Source organism: Camelus dromedarius, chromosome 4 (assembly GCF_036321535.1).
Source record: "Camelus dromedarius isolate mCamDro1 chromosome 4, mCamDro1.pat, whole genome shotgun sequence".
NCBI classification, from domain to species: Eukaryota; Metazoa; Chordata; class Mammalia; order Artiodactyla; family Camelidae; genus Camelus; species Camelus dromedarius.
The window spans coordinates 92,329,356-92,347,179 of NC_087439.1; the positions used below are offsets into that span (position 1 = coordinate 92,329,356).

Genomic DNA, 17,824 nt, shown 5'->3' on the forward strand with positions numbered 1-17,824 from the left:
TAGCAGGTGCACATGCAGGGATGCCAGTAAACCAAGCACTTGTGATGTTGCTTGTAAATCCCTGACCATCCCCCTCCACCTCCACCATTAATGTGGGCTCCACAGAGGCCAGGGGGTGGGTCTTTGTTCACTGCTAAATTTCCAGGGTCTAAAACAGTGCTTGGCACAGAGCAAGTGATCATTAAATACCTCCTGAGTGAGAGAATGAGTGAGAGAACGAATGCATTTGAGACCAGTGGCACAACACAGTTCACGTGGCTACATGTTTAGGGGGCTTCTCTATAGCTGGCACTGAGAGGCAGTGTGCTTCCCCGGGGAGGGGCTCTGGGTAAACTGCCTTCACGTACTAGATTCATGTCCTTCGTCCACGGCTTAATAATGGTGTGTGTGACCTTGAGCAAGTTACTGTACTACTACTTGAAGCCTCCACGTCCACATCCATAAAACAGGGATTCCTACAGGGTTATAGGAGGGGCCGGTGGGACGAGGCACGTCCTTAGCTGTCCTGGCACACAGTCAGTTTGCAATCATCGTTATTGTAAAGTGCTGCCCACTTGGAGGAAATCTTTGGCTGCAGGTGTTGGAGCTTCTTTGCCCCGTTTCTGGTCACCATGCTCATTAGTAGCTTTGGCATCAAAGTCTCCAATACACCAGAAAATCCAGTTGCTGTTAGAGGAAATCATAATGTATTCACTCACTGAGCAGCTGTTCAGGATGGGGATGTGGAGGTGAACTGGCCAAGTGGGGTCTCAGCCCTCTGGGAGGTTACATCCAAGCCAGGGTCAGGGAGAAACGTAAGCCAGCGCACAAACACGTAAGTCAGGAAAGTGTCGGGGAGTGGTGAACTCTAGGCTGGGAATTTAAATAGGATGTGACAACAAGGGAGGACATTGAGCTGACGCCTGAGTGTCAAGAAGGCGCTGGCCATGTGAAACCCAGGGAAAGAGAGGCTCTTGGGCAGAGCTTCCGGGGTCGGGAGAGCAAGCTTGGCATGTGAGGAGGCGGGGAGGCTAGAGCAGAGACGGCGCAGAGATTGGGCACCGGTCTTGGGGGTTTGATGAGCTGGGGTACGTTCTAAGTACAACGAGGCACTGTTAGGAGGTTTTAACCAGGGGAATGGTGTGATTCCCCCTTTAAAATGGACTCTGGCTGCTGTGCTGAGAATAAATTATGGCAGGGGGCAGGCAGAGACAGGGAGACCAATTAGGGGACCGTGACAGTAGCCAGACAAGAGGTAGTGGTGGCTTGAGTTGGGGAAAGAGGGACAGATGGCAAATGGTCTGGAGGTAGAACTGCTCATACGCGCTGATGGATGAGCTGTAGACAGGGAAGGGGGAGTGGAGCCAAGAAGATTCTACTTTTATTTAACTAGGTGTAGGGGCAAGTGGGCCACTTACTGACCCAGGTAATACCAATAATAGTATTAAAAATACTAATCCTGCACGAGCAAGATGCCCCATCCTGGGGGCAGCCACATAGCCCTGCAAACGGATGGGAAGGAAAACCAGAAATTCAGAAGGAAGGAGGCCTAGCCTAGGAGCAGCAGATTTGGAAAAGTTGGGGCATGCCAGGTGGCACTGATAGGAGTCATGCTGGGGGACATGGACTGCTGCTGACAAGGCTAATGGGACTTCTGAGAGCACGGGACCTCTATGGGTTCCCTGGAGGGAGACTTCTAGCTTAAGATGGTGTTTGGCTAATTATCAGAGAAATGCAAATCAAAACTACAATGAGGTATCACCTCATACCAGTCAGAATGGCCATCGTTCAAAAGTTCACAAATGATAAATGCTGGAGAGGCTGTGGAGAAAAGGGAACCCTCCTACACCGCTGGTGGGAATGCAGGTTAGTGCAGCCATTATGGAAAACAGTGTGGAGATTCCTCAAAACTTAAAAATAGACTTACTGTATGATCCAGCAATCCCCCTTCTGGGCGTTTATCTAGAGGGAACTCTAATGTGAAAAGATACATGCACCCCAATGTTCATAGCAGCACTGTATACAGTAGCCAAGACATGGAAACAACCTAAATGTCCATCAACAGATGACTGGATAAAGAAGTTGTGGTATATTTATACAATGGAATATGACTCTGCCACAAAAAAGAAAAAAAGAATACCATTTGCAGCAACATGGATCGACCTAGAGATTGTCATTCTAAGTGAAGTAAGCCAGAAAGAGAACGAAAAATACTATATGATATCACTCATATGTGAAATCTAAGAAAGAAGAAAGGACACTATGAACTCATCTATGAAACAGAAACAGACTCTCAGACTTAGTAAACAATCTTATGGTTACCAGGGAAACAGAGTAAGAAGGGATAAATTTGGGAGTTTGAGATTTACAAATGTTAGTCATTAAATATAAAAATAGATTTTTTAAAAGTTTCTTTTGTATAGCACAGGGAACTATGTTCAGTATCTTATAATAACTTTTAATGGAAAAAAATATGAAAATGAATATATGTGTGTATATGCATGACTGGGACATTGTGCTGTACACTGGAGACTGACACATTGTAATTCGCTGTACTTCAGCTAAAAAAAAAAAAAAAGATGGTGTTTGGACACACACACTATTGTCAGTTCCCTTCCTAAAGGCAGAGCTCACAGGGACAAAGAGAACAGGAGAGAGAATGACGGCAGCAAAGTTCTGAATGCTGGGAAGCAGATGGATGACTGTAACCAACTTGAGGAACCAAAAAGGCTAAGTTTTGAGTATGTCATCGGAAAAGCTGAGACACCTGACTCACACCGCGGAACCACAGAGGGCACAGGAGCCGGCAGCATCAGGGGCCCTGGGGCGGGAGTGAAGCTGGGGTTTTAAACAGCAGGATTGGATGAAAATCTTCTTGAGAGAGTTAGACCCAGCAGATCCGTGTCCATTCCACACAGCCAGTTGCTTCCTTGAACATGTTAGGCAGAAGACCTGAGGCTTATTCTCTCTCTAAGGTAAAGAACTGGGAAACACTTGGTGAGGGCAGAGGAACATACTGAAACAGAGGACTAAGAGTCACTTCTGAATGCTGAGACCCCAGCTTTCATCCCTGCCCAGCCAGCCAGGCCCACACCGTGTAGGCAGGAGGTTAGGTTGGAAGATTCTTCTCTGGACCACGTGATGAGCCTTGGAACAAAAATCTAAAGACACTGCCATTAAGAGGTTCCCCAGGAATCAGCGCAAGAGACCATCCAGTGGAGAAGCCTTGCTGGACAGTCCCCCACTGTCACCGTTGGGACCCACAGCCAAGGGTCACTTTGGGCATTGGAGGGAAGCCAAGAATTGGAGACAGTGAGGCTTAAGGCAAAAATAGGCAAAAAGACAAAAAAACTTGGAGGAAACAAATTATGATGGTTAAAAGAAACTGGACCATGAAACAAGGACAGAATGCTATTAAAGGAACATTCAGAGAACAAAATAAAAATGAAGAAAAAGGAGGAAAGGGGCAGAAGGAGGAGGAAGGCAAGAAAAAAGAAAAACCTATTATAGCAGAAATTTTTTAAAATAAAAACTCAAAGGAAGGGTGCAAAGATAAAGTTGAGGAAAGCTCCCAGAAGGTAGAACAAAAGGATGAAGTGAAGGGAAATAGGAAAGAAGAGATTTTTTTCAAATGAGAAGACCAATCCGGGGGGGAGGGTATAGCTCAGTGGTAGAACGCATACTTAGCTCACTCCCCAGTACCTCCATTAAAAATAAATAAATAAACCTAATTACCCCCCAAAACAAACAAACAGTAATAAAGTAAAAAAGACATTTTTTTTAAGACTTTATAAAAAAAAGAAGACCCGTCCAGGAGGTCCAATACCAGCATAGTAAGTGTCGGTAAGAGAAAACAGGGAAACAGAAAACTCATTAAAGAAACAATTCAAGAAAAATTCTCAAAAAAATTCAAAAAACAATTCAAGAACAACACCGGTTCCCAGGTTGAAAATAGCCCACCAAGTGTCCAGCACACGCAGCACTGGAAAGTCTCAACACTGGATTCCAAGAAAAGATCCTAAGAACTTCAAAGCCAAAGATGGATCACAGGCTGTGCCAGGGTTCCCCAAGACCGCCTCCAGGTTCAGTGATTCTCCAGGAAAACCCTCAGGACTCGGCGCAGAGTCGTACAGCTGTGATGTATTGCAGTGAAGGGAACAGCACAGCCAGCCCAGGGAAGAGGCGGCCGGGGTGAAGTCCTGGGGAGACCAGGCGCGAGCTTCCAGGAGTCCTCTCCCTGTGGAGTCACACCGGCTGGGCTTCATTCCTCCCTGCTGGGTTGTGACGACACCTGTGAAATGTATCTACCAGGGGCGCTTGTCAGGGACAACTCTAGGGATTTTCCTGGGGGCTGGTCATGAAGGCACTTTCTGCCTGGCACACTCCCAAATTCCAGACTCCTGGGAGGAAAGCAAGTATTCAGCATGAACCACACTGTACAAACAGTGCAGGCACAGTGAGCTGCTCTTAGCTCAGGGGATGCTGGGAACCCTCCCCAAATCCAGGTTCCCAGATGCCAACCCAGGGCCACCTTGCAAGCAGCCTTTCCAAGGATAGTAGCCAGGCCTGCCGTGGGAACTGTTCTGCGTGCAGGCAGATCAGAATGACATTGTGTTTCTCAGCAGCCGTGCTGCAAACTAAAAATGATGGAGCAAGGTCTCCAGGGTCCTGAGGAAGATTATTCCTAACTTAGAGTTGTGTCAGTGAAGTGCGAGGTAGAATTTTCAGACATGCAAAGCCTCCAAAAATGTATCACCCATTCCCTCTTTCTTGGAAGGCTACTAGGGATGTTGTTCTACCAAAATGAAGGCATAAATCAAGGAAGAGGAAGCATGGAGTCCAAGAAACAGGATCCAATATGAGACAGACAGAGGTGAATGGCTTCCCAGGTGATGGAGAGGGAGGGACCTAGAGTAATGGGTCTGCATCAGGCCTGGAAGTCACCAGTCTGGAGAAGAGAAGCCCAGTGGCCCGGGGAGAGGCTCCCCCAGGGTGCTAAACCTGATGGAAGCGCTTGATCACATCGAAAAGGAAGTTACAAACTGAGAGGGTTAGGACCAGAGAAAAAACATGACAACTATTCACTCCAGGAAAAATAAAGTCGTGCAGGAAAAAGAAAGCAACCAGGGCTTGTCTGTCAAGAGCATTTCCAGAGTCGTAATAAACCCTGAATGCCTACCTAGCCAAAATGATGATATAATTATTGGAAGGATGATGGCAGGACTGAAATGATACCTTGGCGGGGGGAGAGGGGAGCAGTGAGGTGGGTACAGGTTGTACATGTGAAAGAGAGCTAAACCTTCATCTTCCATAGTGGGAATTCATTGCATAATGGGAAATACCTAAAACTGCAGCACCAGGAAGTTAGCAAGAGGAGTGTGCTATTTAGAGACCTGAGATAGAATTCCAAAAGGATCCATTAAGAGACTTGAAAGTGGTTGCCTCTAGGGAGCAGGACCTTGGAGGGAGGTGGGGCTGACGAGTACTATTGTTTGTAAAAATCTTGTAGAACAATTTGAGTCTTTCAATCGTTGTTAGAAGTAAAAATGTTTAAATTTTCATTTAGATATAAATTAAAAACAAAAGAAGGAAGAGAGAAAAGGAAAGGAAAGAAAGAAGGTAGGAAGGAGGAGAAGGAGGAGGAGAGAGAGAAGGAAGGAGGGAGACAGGGAGGCAGATGGAAGGACAGACAGTCATGCTCTCCCGCTCTGGCCAGGCCACCTCTTCCCGTTCCAGGTCCCACCCACGCCAGCATGAGCTCTTCCTCAGAAGAGCGGCCAGGAGCAAGGATCTGGGAGACCGGGCGCAAATTTGGTGCTCAGCCTGGAGACGGGGAAGTCAGCATTGTTGATGGTCAGGTGCCAGCTTATAGTGCAGACTCTGGACGTATTGACAGATAAATGAGAAAACTGAATTTCTGTTCCTCTTAAGTCCTGCAGCTCATCAAGTCTCAGAAGTTTCTGAACAAGCTGGTGATTTTGGTGGAAACAGAGAAGGAGAAGACCCTGCGAAAGGAATATGTTTTTGCTGACTCCAAAGTAAGTGATGACAAACCCCTGAGACGGGCCAAGGGGGAGTGAGGGACGCATGTTTTCTGAGGCTTGCTGTGTGCCTGGAAGTTGGTACCAGCAGCTCACTCAGTTCTCACCCCTGGTTTCCACCTGGGAGAGCCATGCCCGGGAAGGTGAGGGGACGCATTCCAGGCCAGCTGGGATTTGAGCAGTCATGGCTTCGTCTCCTTCCTCTGCCACCACACCTGCGCCTGAGAGCTGCCTCCTTTATCATCCACGTGTTCCCCAGCCCTGAGCCCCACTGGGAGGCTTTTAGCTTCCCTAAGATGCACTCAGAAGCCCTCACGGGCACCCCAGATTTAAACCTGAGTCCCAACCAGCATGCCCTCCATTTCTACACTTTGCCCCACTCTGCAGATGTGAGATTTCCTACCAGGTCTGGTTGCTGGAGTAAGAAGTGATGTGGGCTGATGGAAAAACTCAGGATCTGGGCATTATGGTGGCTTCTGTAGAGACAGGTGTCTCTGGGACCTGATCCCTCACCTCATACACGCTGACCAAGGGCTGAAACCCACCATCGCTGCCCTGCGGTTTATCCTGCAGCACATGGCCGGGGTGAGGCAGGCTGCAAAGAGCACCCACACGTCGGGTGTTGGCTGACTGCATCAGCATTGAGGCCAAGGGACGAGGGATCCCAGTGCAGGCTCACAGGGACAGTCCCCACCAAGTGCTGGGACCTGGCTCTTTCTGCCTGCCCTGTGTGGCAGGGGTGGGCTGATGGGAGGCCAGTGGGAGGTCCGAGGGCTCCCAGAACTGGCTGAGAGGGTGGGAAGGGCTGCGAGGAGCAACAGAAAAGGAACTAGGAGAAACAAGAAAGTGGAGGTCAGACAGGTTGGGTGGGCAGAGACAAAGAACCCCTGACTGGACATCATTCTGGGGACATGAGCATGGATCCAACACCCACTTCTGCCTGTCGCTGCAGGCTCGCAAGGATCGAGACACAAGCAGTAATCAGGCACTGAATTTTAAGCCATCCTTAACTAAAGGCAGGTTTCCGTGAAGGTGGCCATCATGACATCTTCGTGGTTTCTTCAAGGGGCTTAGATTTGCAATTAAATTAGCTTGAATCATATGAAATTGCCATCTTTGTAGGTCAGAGACAGTCAAACATTGGTAATTTCATACGGTACAACCTAAAATTTGGGGGCATGCCTGTTTGGTCAGCCCGCCCTATGTGACCATAAGCTATGAGAGGGCCGTGTCTGCCTTGTGCCCCTCTGTGTACCCAGGGCAACTATTAAGAAGACTATGACAGCCTTCATGTATTCTTTTCTTTTTAATTAGTTTCTTTAATTTAAATGTTCTCTCACTACACAAGTAATCTATTCTCATTGGTGGAAAAGTAACAAATACTAATAAGCAAAGAGTTTAAAACAGAAACACCCGTATACCACTAGTGAACTTGGACTCCGTCTTCAGGATTGTTTTTGTTTGTTTCTTTTAATACAGAAGCAAGGGTGCTAATCATACTGTTTTGTCAACTGGCTTTTCATCCCAAATAGTATATTTTGACCACCTATCCTTGCTGATGAAATTTTTAAAACCTATGGTATTCCAGTGGCATATGGATGATGCATAATACAGTTATTAATTCACCTCCTAAGCTTGGACACGAAGGTTTCTAATATTTTCTGTGTTAAAACACGTGCTGCAGTCCCTACCGTGTGGTTGGGTCTTTGTATGGTCCATGATTGTTCCCTTAGAGTCTGTCCTCATAGAGGAAGGGCCAGGTCAGAGGGAAGCCACCTCTTAAGACCCTGGATACGTATTTCCAGATGGCTCTCCTGGAAGTCCGCACTGATCTGTGCTCCACTCAGTTTTCTTGAAGCTGACCAGTCCTTTGAAAGTGTCCTGTGCAGGGAGGCAGAGGCCTTTCTGAGTCTTGTCTGCCCTTGATTCCTAGAAGAGAGAAGGCTTCTGCCAGCTTCTCCAGCAGATGAAGAACAAGCACTCGGAGCAGCCGGAGCCCGACATGATTACCATCTTCATCGGCACCTGGAACATGGGTGGGTCCACGAGCCTCCCCGTCTCCCCGCCTTGCCACCTCCCCGCAGGTTCTGCTTTGCTGCCTTGGGCATCGTCACCTGTCTCCCCACCCTACCCCTAGTCCTGAGACGTGGGTACCCATCCTGAGACAAGGGGTAAGCAAGGCAAGCTCCAGGAGGTTCATACCCAAGTGCAGCTGACATGGGTTTCTTTTCTCGTCTAAACTAGAAGGTTTTAGGTAGAGTCTGACTATACAGAGGCTCTGGGCACCTGCTGACCTTGGGCAGCTCGCCGAGGGGTCTCAGGCCCAGAAGGAGGAACTCCCTCCCTGAGCAAGGGTGCCAGATTTATTGAGAGAGACAGAGATGATGCCCAGTTAAACTTGAATTTCACAGAATCAACAAATAATTTTTCAGTATAGGTATTTAGCTAGAAATAAATAAATATATACAAACGGAATATATATTATGCTAAATATATATACTGTATATTTATATACTAATATATATCATATGCTAAATATATAAATATAATGGGCTGATATAAATGTACTAAATAATTATTTAGTGTAACAATTCAGCTAGAATTAAGTGCAAATAGACACCAAATAGATATTATACTAAATATATGTAGTATATACTTAGATGCTAATATATAATTTTATACTGAATATGTTTTATACTAAATTATTTGGTCTAAGTATTTAGCTAGAAATTTGTAAAAATTGAGGAGACACAAGATTTCCAGTTAATTTGAATTTTAGATCAACAGATATTGCATGGGACATGCTTATTCTAAAAATTACCCTTTGTTTATCTGAAATTTGAATTTAACCAGGCATCGGTCTCTCCGACTTTTATCTGGATCAGAGTCAGGACCACCCGCCTCCCAACACAGCAGGTGTCACCCCTTGGTGGAGGCGACAGTATGATCCAGAAATGAAAACACAACTTGGGACTCCTGGCCTGTCACTGAGTGCAGGACGGGCTGGGCTTCTGGGAGGGAAGTCAGGGGACCTCCCGACCCTGATTCCCGCAGCCCAGCTCTCCCTAGGCCTTCATGCCCAGATGTTCCAGGAGCCACAGCAGCACTGAAATAGAACTGTGGCCCAGTTTCTGTGTCTTCTTCTCTCCTCCCCAGTGTTTCTTACTGGCCACCCGATTTCATCGGCTCTCACTCTTAGGGGTTCATGCACGTGGCCACCGGGTCCCTTTCTGTTTTTTCCTCTGTGAGCCTGGAACTCTTAAATTGGGCGGGCATGGTTCAAGCAGTCCAGGTGCACAACCACAGGGGGTGTCCCTTACACAGAGACAGCATGGAAGATGCTGACTGGGGCCCTGTCACACCAGGGCAGTGTGGGAGGGTCTCCCCAAGAGGAGGCCACCAGCCCCCAGGGCTTGTGCTCTCACCGTGAGCTGTAGTGGGAGCAGAGCTTGGCCAAGGTCAAGTCGCTCTAGGTCTTGGCTTCTTGGCACTTGTGAGCCAAGAGGTTATTGCTTTGGGAAAGCTTATTGTTTTCAAGGGCATTTTGAGGAGAAATAAATCTTTCATCATCATTTCTTTGTTGAGCTGTTTCAGCTCTTTTTTTTTTTTTAATTAATTTTTAATGGAGGTACTGGGGCTTGAACCCAGGACATGCACTCTACCACTGAGCTATACCCTCCCCCCTTTTCTTGTCCAACTATTTTATTTTTTATTTTTCAATTTTTAGGTGTATTTTTTTTGGTGAGAGGAGGAAGTAATTAAGTTTATTTATTTAATGGAAGTCCTGGGAATTGATCCCAGGACCTCGTGCATGCCAAGCACACACTCTACCACTGAGCTATACCCACCCCCTCAGCTCATTTTTTGAAATGGCAGTGGAGTAGGGCTCTCCACGCTCTTCTGTTTCTCTGGCTAACCCCTGCACATCTCTCAGGTTTTGGCTGAGCGCTCTCTTGTTGTGGAAGTCATTATTGTCTCCTAACCATGGTCAGAAGCCTCCCTCCTAACCCTGTCAGCCTACCGGGTTGTCTCACCACCAACGGAACATAGGTTTCTTGAGGCCTATGTCTGTTACTATGGTTGCCCCACAGACCAGGACCATGTTTGACATCTTGTCAACTAGCTCAAGTTGCCGTACGGAATCTTTGGGTGTTTCTAGTCTCAGAAACTTAGCGCTATCTTTACAAAAAACTTAACTGAGTTCTGACCCTCCTGACACCCTGGGAGATGATAGTGCCTAGTTCTCTAAGGTATTTTGTTGGGTGGCCTGAATGGTTTTCAGTGACTAGATGACCCTCCTCCCCACCCCCCATGCTTTCCCCACCTGTGTTTTGAATTCTCCTGATGTACCTTTGACTCACTTGGTGTTGGGTTTTGCTGTTGAAGGTAACGCCCCCCCTCCCAAGAAGATCACGTCCTGGTTTCTCTCCAAGGGGCAGGGAAAGACACGGGATGACTCTGCTGACTACATTCCCCATGACATCTACGTGATCGGCACCCAGGAGGACCCCCTGGGAGAGAAGGAGTGGCTGGAGATACTCAGACACTCCCTGCAAGAAATCACCAGCATGACTTTCAAAACAGTGAGCAGTGGCTGCAGCCCTGGGTGGGACTCCGGAGCAGTGGGCTTGGCAGAGCCAGTCAGGAGCATCTCAGAGGCAAGGGCAGGGTCAGCCTGTTGGCCCTCAACTGCCAAAGATACCTGGATGTGCTCAGTGGCCCTCACCTTCCACAGCCAGAGAGTGGCACCTGTATTCAGAAATGAACAGGGTCCATGGGTGTTGCTGATCACCGGGGTCCTCCCTCTTCCCTGCCTGAGCTCTTAGATCACCTTCATCGACATCTTATCTGTGAGGCATCCTTAGGAGCCTCCCGAAGGGTAGGGATTACAGACAGGGCGCCCCATAGCTGGGGTGAGGGCTGGGTGTGACTCCTTGCTCTGGGGTCAAGCACTAAGTCCTGGCCAAGGGTCACAGCACTGTCCTCCTCACCAGATCGCCATCCACACCCTCTGGAACATTCGCATCGTGGTGCTGGCCAAGCCGGAGCACGAGAACCGGATCAGCCACATCTGCACTGACAACGTGAAGACGGGCATCGCCAACACGCTGGGTGAGCGGTGAGCGGGAAGCAGGGCGGGGCGGGGGCGGGTCAGGGTGCTTCAGAGAATTGAAAGAAGAGCGGAGACTGCGGGAGGGTGAGTGCCAGTGTGTGTGAGTCTGTCAGTCTGCGTTTAAGTGTGTGAGTCCATCAGTCTGTGAGTGTGCGAGTCTGTGGGTCTGTCTGTGTGAGTCTGACTGTGAGGGCGTGGGGGCAGGTGCAGCCACACGGGCAGTGGGTGGAGCTGAGGGCGAGGCCAGCGGTTTCTGATGGTTGGCGTCAGGGACAGGACAGAGCCCCAGAGGTAACAGGAAATAGAAGAATTGCTGCAGTTGAACGTAAAAAGCTCTCTCAGCCCTTCTGCCAAGAAACCGCAAACTGCCCGCGTCCACACCCACTCGCCTCCTTCCTTCCTGTCCCAGCAGCTGCCCTGCTCTAAGCCCACGCCCTCCGCTGCCCAGGAACCTCCTTCTAGTCCTTATCCATCTCTGCCCGGGCTGTCCTCCTCCGTCCCAACAGCTACCAGCCTGCAATACTCTTGGACCTCCCATCGCAAGACAAACCCCACCCCATTCCCTCACGAGGCTGGGCCCGGGGCTCGTTGCCACCGCTGACAGGAGCCTGCTCCTTTGGACAGGCAGGCAGGACAGACAGGCAGCAGGATGGTTTCTGGGGGTGAGCATGCTGGCAGAGTGTACGGTGTGTGGGCAGAGCAGCTCCAGCTGCTACTTGAGATGGAAGGTCAAAGGGACTCTCTCAGAAAAGGTGTTGGTACTCAAGTCCAAGGAGTGAGGAAGGGTGTGCGTGGGAGGAGCATGCCACATAAAGAGAACAGCAAAGCAAAGGCCCTGCAGCCCCTGGGCTCGGCTTTAGTGGGTGATGGAGAGGCCAGATTGTGGCACGAGACCTTTACAGTCTGAGCTTTATGGCCATGGGAAGGCATCTTGGAGGTGGAGGAGTTCCCATGCACCAGCCCCTCCCTCACCTCCCCCTCTCTCCCCTGAGGCTGGCCTCTCTCCCCTGACCTCCCCCAAATGTCCCCCAGCCATGGTTAGCACAGAGTAGGAGCTCAGTGAATGCTAGCTGACTGACGGAAGAGCTAAGACCTTTTTGAGAGCGTACCCTATGCAAGGCCGTGTGCTAAATGCTTGACGGTGTTCATTTAACTCAGATGCACTGTGGGTGTAGGGACTGTCACTAGCTCCATTCACAGACAAGGCTCTGGAGGCTACAGTGAGGTTCCTCAACCTGTCCGAGGCCCAGGGACAAGGAAGTGGTGGGCGAGGATTTAAACCCAGGCCACACTGCAGGGCAGCAGGGAGAGAGCCTGCATGCAGGAGGCCCGTCCTAGCTCGGCCGCAGCTCCGCCCACAGTCCCGAGGGGTCAGAGCCTGCTGAGCTCCAGGGGCCCAGACAGAATGTGAGCCACGTGGGTGGTTTTACATTTTTAGTAGCACATTAAAGAAAGGAAAGGCAAACAGGGCTGTCAGTTTTAATAATGTACTTTCTCAAACCTTATACATTCATAATAGTACCATTTTAAGAGGTAGTCAGTATAAAAATGTATTAGCTGTTCCACAGTCTGTCTTCCTTACCGAGGCTTACAGTCCCGATGTGAATTTATGCTCACAGCCCTTCTCAGGCTGGACAAGCCCATGAAGTACGGCTCACAGCTGCCCTGATGGGCGGAGCAGCTTCCCAGACTTCTGCAAGTGTCAGAACCATCCAGAGCAGGGTGGCCAGACGTCTGCCCTCGAAGGCCAGGGAGTAAATGTTTCAGGCTTTGCAGGCCACGTCGTCTCTACTGTGACTGCTCAGCGCTGTCGAGAGGCGTAGCTGTGCTCCAATAAAGTGTTACCTGCATGCTCAGAAATTTGCATTTCATACCATGTTAATGTATCCAAAACATTCTTCTTTTGATTTTCTCCCAACTATTTTAAAATGTAAAAGCCATTTTTAGCTGGGGGTGGGCCAATGTTTGCCTACTGCTTGACCTAGAGGACTTGCTAGACGTGGATTACGGGCCCCCAACCCCAGAAGATCTGATTCAGCAGGTCCAGGGCACAGCCTGAGAATGTGAACCTCCAACCAGTTCCCAGGTGGTATTGAGGCCGCCGGTCCAGGGAACGCACTTAGAGAGCCACTGGTCTCAGTGTGGGATTTGGTCTCTCCAGGAAGCTGGAATGAGCTGGTGGAAGATCAGCCTGCCCAGCCCAGGCCTTCTCCTTCTGAATCTTCTTCCCGAGGCTTCTGGCTGCTTCTGATGGTCCTGCCTGGGCACTGGGGAAACTGACAGTCCCCTTAGAGGGAGATGCCAGAATGAGTTCCACCAGCAGCCTCCTTCCACCACTCATCCCATTTTCTTTTGGTCCTAGAGGAGTCTCGCCCCCTACCAGGCCCATCACCCATCACTGCCCGCCCCCAGACAAAGCTGTTCTACTTTCTTCCTCCTCCACTTTCCTACACCTGCTTTTTCCCTCCTGATAAATGGCAATGCTTCACCTCGATTTCCTGCCGCTTGGCAAGTTTGCCTATTTGATGTTCTGACTTCACCCTTCTCCCCTCCCTTTAGGGAACAAGGGAGCTGTGGGGGTGTCATTCATGTTCAATGGAACCTCCTTAGGATTTGTCAACAGCCACTTGACTTCTGGAAGCGAAAAGAAACTCAGGTAATGGAGCCCATTCCTCGAGAGCAGATATTGAGGTTATCTTCCCAGACAGACCTCAAACCCTAAACACCAAAAGGACGGCTCAGCCCTCGGCCAGGACCCTGTCGGCCTCTAAAGGCTTTTCCCACGGTCTCGTCAAAGGCAACTGCAGCACAAGAGTGAGGGTGAATCTTATCTAAAGGATGGAACAGACATTTCCTTGTGTCATTAACCCAACAGACACCTAAATACCACTCCATTTCTAAAAGGAAGACCTCATCTGGGGCACCCTTACAGTTTAAAACCATTTTGCCTACTGGTGGCCCAGTCGTGAAGACAGCCATTGGAGGATTCACGATTCTGATTCCCTGCTGAGTGGCCGCTCCCTGGGCCCTGCCTGCGTTCCCAGTTCAGCCTGGGATCTCGTTAAGGTGGTTTGCTGTAGCAGGGGCTGGAGGTTTCAGTCTCAGTTCCCCCTACATCCCCTCCGACTTCCTGCCATGTGGAGTAGGGAACTAATGACCCTGTGCTAAGAAGTCTGCTTTTTTTGTTTAATTAGGCGAAACCAAAACTACATGAACATTCTCCGGTTTCTGGCTCTGGGAGACAGGAAACTGAGTTCCTTTAACATCACGCACCGCTTCACCCACCTCTTCTGGCTCGGGGATCTCAACTACCGTGTGGAGCTGCCCACCTGGGTGAGGAGCTGTCTGCCTGGAGCTGGGCTGCACAGGACAGAGGCTCCCTGGAGTTAGCCCAGGGCAGAGGGTCACGGAGGCACACAGACCGAGACACTCTCTCTGCAGCTCAATGCTGTTCCCATTACGGATCCGCCACCTTTCTTTACGATTGGCCTCTGCTCACACCTACTTCCCATGTAACTGTCCTGGCCTCCCCTCTTTGCCACTCCTCTGCCTCTCTGGTCCTCCAGCTGGCTGGCAGCAGGCCCTCAGCTTGCCAGTCCTAGATCCCCAGGAAAGGCTGAAGTCTGAGAAGACCAGCTCAGTTTTCTCCCCAAATTGCAGATCACCGGCCAGCCTAAGGAAGACATGCCTGAAGTTGGATGCCCATCCAGTGAGCAGCAGTCAGAGGGGCCACGTGGCCAGAACAGCCTTGCTCACTCAGGGAGGGTGAAGGATTCCTTGGGAGGGGGTGGGCAGACTCCCCAAGAAGTCAACTAAATATATTCACCAGAGTGGAGGTAACATAAGTTTTGGGAGAAATGGCTATTGGATTCCAAAGCCAACCCATCCCACTGATGTCAAACTGACTCTCAGAGTCCAAAGCCAGATCACAGAGGCCCGATGCCCAGAGATCCCAGGGCTGAGGTTCCAGATCCCTACACAGCCTTACAACAGGCTGTCTCACAGAGAGAGAGAGCAAGAGATGTACCTACCTATCTAGTGAAGTCTTAATAAAGACGATGCTAGAAGTCAGTGTGCAAAAATAGTGTCCGTCCGCGAATTTAGAACAGCCACGAACGTATGTTACTGAGTTACATTTCACCACCCTTGCAGAGTGTTCCTTATGAAATGGTTGAGCGTTAATAAGCACCAACCCAGCATCCTGGGAACCAGGGTCTTGTGCAGCTTCGGGCTCTGCTTTCCGGTGCAGCTGGCGGGAAGGCAGCGATGTGTTGGTGAGGGGGGTGTCTCACCAGTGGCCTGGCCGTGTCCTTGCTCCAGGAGGCAGAAACCATTATCCAGAAGATCAAGCAGCAGCAGTATGCAGACCTCCTGTCCCACGACCAGCTGCTCATGGAGCGGAAGGAGCAGAAGGTTTTCCTGCACTTTGGTAAGCACCGCCATTCTCTCCAGCCATCGTTCTGTCTCCCCTTTGCCCAAATATCCTTACCAGAGGGAGGATGCTGCCTGGAAAAGAGGGAAACTTAGCCAGAAGTAAAAGGTGGAAAAACAAAACTGAAACCAAGGTTTTGTTTGGTTTCAGAGGAGGAAGAAATCACGTTTGCACCCACCTACCGTTTTGAAAGACTGACGCGGGACAAATACGCCTACACTAAGCAAAAAGCCACAGGGGTGAGTCCTCTTCCCTGCCCTCCGTCTCCACCCCCTTGCACATCTTGCCCCTCTTGTGTCTGTTCCCATGAAGGTGAACAGGAAGTGCAGAGCATCCTTGTCCACTAGGGAACAACAACAAAAAAGAAAATTAGAAATCACATGTTGACTGTGCCACAGAGCAAAACCCTCCCCTAAGGAGAAGTTAGATGGAGGCTGGTGTGGAGGTTCCAGCTGAGAAACAACTAGGACCTGAAGCAGAGGGGAAAACTGAAAACGAAAGAAAAGGAGAAAAGCAGGATGCGTGGATCAATCTGATTGACATTGATAGAAACAGGGAACTCAGGCAGAGCTGGCTCGGAGGGGAGAGACGGAGCTTGTTTCCAGGCTTATTGTACAACATCAGTGGAAGATCTCAGCGAAAACATCCAGAAGGCAGCTGAAAATACTAGAGTGATGCTCAAGTGCGATGCCAGGGCTGGGTCATAGATTCAGGAATTGTCTGCACAGAGAAGACAGTCAAATCATGGGGGTAGATGAGGTTGCCAAGAAGTGAGTGGAAGATGAAGAGATAAGGGCTGTGGACAGATGTGGGGTCATCTACGTCCAGAGAGGACAGGAAGAAGCAGAGACAACAAAGGAGATGGAAAAAGAGTGCACGTAGGTGGCAGGAGGACCAACCAGGCAGTTTGGCATCACCAAAGCCGGGGCTGAGAGATTTCAGGGATCAGTGGTCATGGAAGATTTTCAGAAATACATAGGTTCTGATGCGATATATCTGGGGTGGGGCCCTGCTTTCTGTGTCTTTGTGAAGCTCCACTCGTAATTCTCAGGGACAGCCAATGCTGAGAACTGGCAGCATCTTTGAAATCTAAACATGCACCTGCCCTATTCAGCAATTCTACTTTGGTGTCTACCCAAGAGAAGTTAGAGCATTAAGACAGATATGAGAATGTTTATAGCAACTTTGTACACAATGTCCAAAAACTGGGAACAACCTTACTTTCACCAACTAGAATAGATAAATGTGGGTTTGGGTTTTATTTTTTAATATTTTTGGTTTTGGTGGGGATTTTTTTGTTTTGGTGGGGGGAGGTAATTAAGTTCATTTATTTATCTATTTTTTCTTTTTTTAAATATATATTTTTATTGAAGTATTATTTATCTATTTTTTTGATGGAGGTACCGGGGATTGAACCCAGGACCTCATGCATGCTAAGCACGTGCTCTACCACTGAGCTGTACCCACCCCCCGAAAAAAGTGGTTTTCACAGACAGTGGGATACAACTGCAACAACAGAACAAAGAACTTCTACAGGCGACAGGAAGGGTGAAAGAAGCCAGACATATATACGTGTATACAAAGACTATATATGGAATGAGTCCATTTATAAGTTCAAGAGGACGTGACAGAACACTTTGGGATGATGGAAGTTTTCTCTGTCTTGATCTGGGTAGTTCAATGGGTGTGTACAAATGGTGACAAGATCCTCAGGCTGTACAGTTTAGATTAGTACACGCTACTGTGTGGAAGTTGCACCTCAAGTTAAAAAAGAGTAACTGGGCAGTCCAGAATTAGAGGCAGTGAAAATAGAACATTCTTGAAAGAAAATTGGTGAAAAAAAAAGAAGAAAAGAAAAAAGTCATTTAAGGAGATGCCACGGATAGGCTTTTTTAGGATGAGCACTTCTATGTTTGCAGGCAGAGGAGAAAGAGCTAGAGCTCAAGAGGATAAGGACATTCATTGCGGAGCGTTATTGTCGTTGCCAGTTTGCCTTGTCTGTCACACCCAGTGGACACCTTGCTCACAGTATAGCCCAGAGAGAGCTTGTCATAGTACATATTGCTTGAACAATTAGATGGGTAGACGGATGTGTGGGTCAGGTGATGGATATGTGCATAGGTAGGTGGGTGGATGGATGGATGGATGGAGAGACAGATAGGTAAGTATATAGGTGGATGGATGTGTGAATGGGTGTGCGTGGCTGGAGTGTGTTTCTGTTTTTGTTTTAGTGGAGGAGCTTGGGATTGAACCCAGGAC

General features: G+C 49.0%; 1 protein-coding gene across 1 annotated transcript in view; it reads left to right on the forward strand.

Moving 5' to 3' along the window:
• INPP5D (inositol polyphosphate-5-phosphatase D) overlaps nucleotides 1–17,824 on the forward strand; it is a 114,040-nt gene that overhangs the window by 71,665 nt on the left and 24,551 nt on the right. The window contains exons 10-17 of the mRNA XM_064485272.1: nucleotides 5,911–6,017; nucleotides 7,954–8,056; nucleotides 10,407–10,603; nucleotides 11,015–11,132; nucleotides 13,693–13,789; nucleotides 14,328–14,466; nucleotides 15,454–15,562; nucleotides 15,716–15,804. Of these exons, the coding sequence (XP_064341342.1) occupies nucleotides 5,911–6,017; nucleotides 7,954–8,056; nucleotides 10,407–10,603; nucleotides 11,015–11,132; nucleotides 13,693–13,789; nucleotides 14,328–14,466; nucleotides 15,454–15,562; nucleotides 15,716–15,804 (959 nt within the window). The remainder of the gene's footprint in view (nucleotides 1–5,910; nucleotides 6,018–7,953; nucleotides 8,057–10,406; nucleotides 10,604–11,014; nucleotides 11,133–13,692; nucleotides 13,790–14,327; nucleotides 14,467–15,453; nucleotides 15,563–15,715; nucleotides 15,805–17,824) is intronic.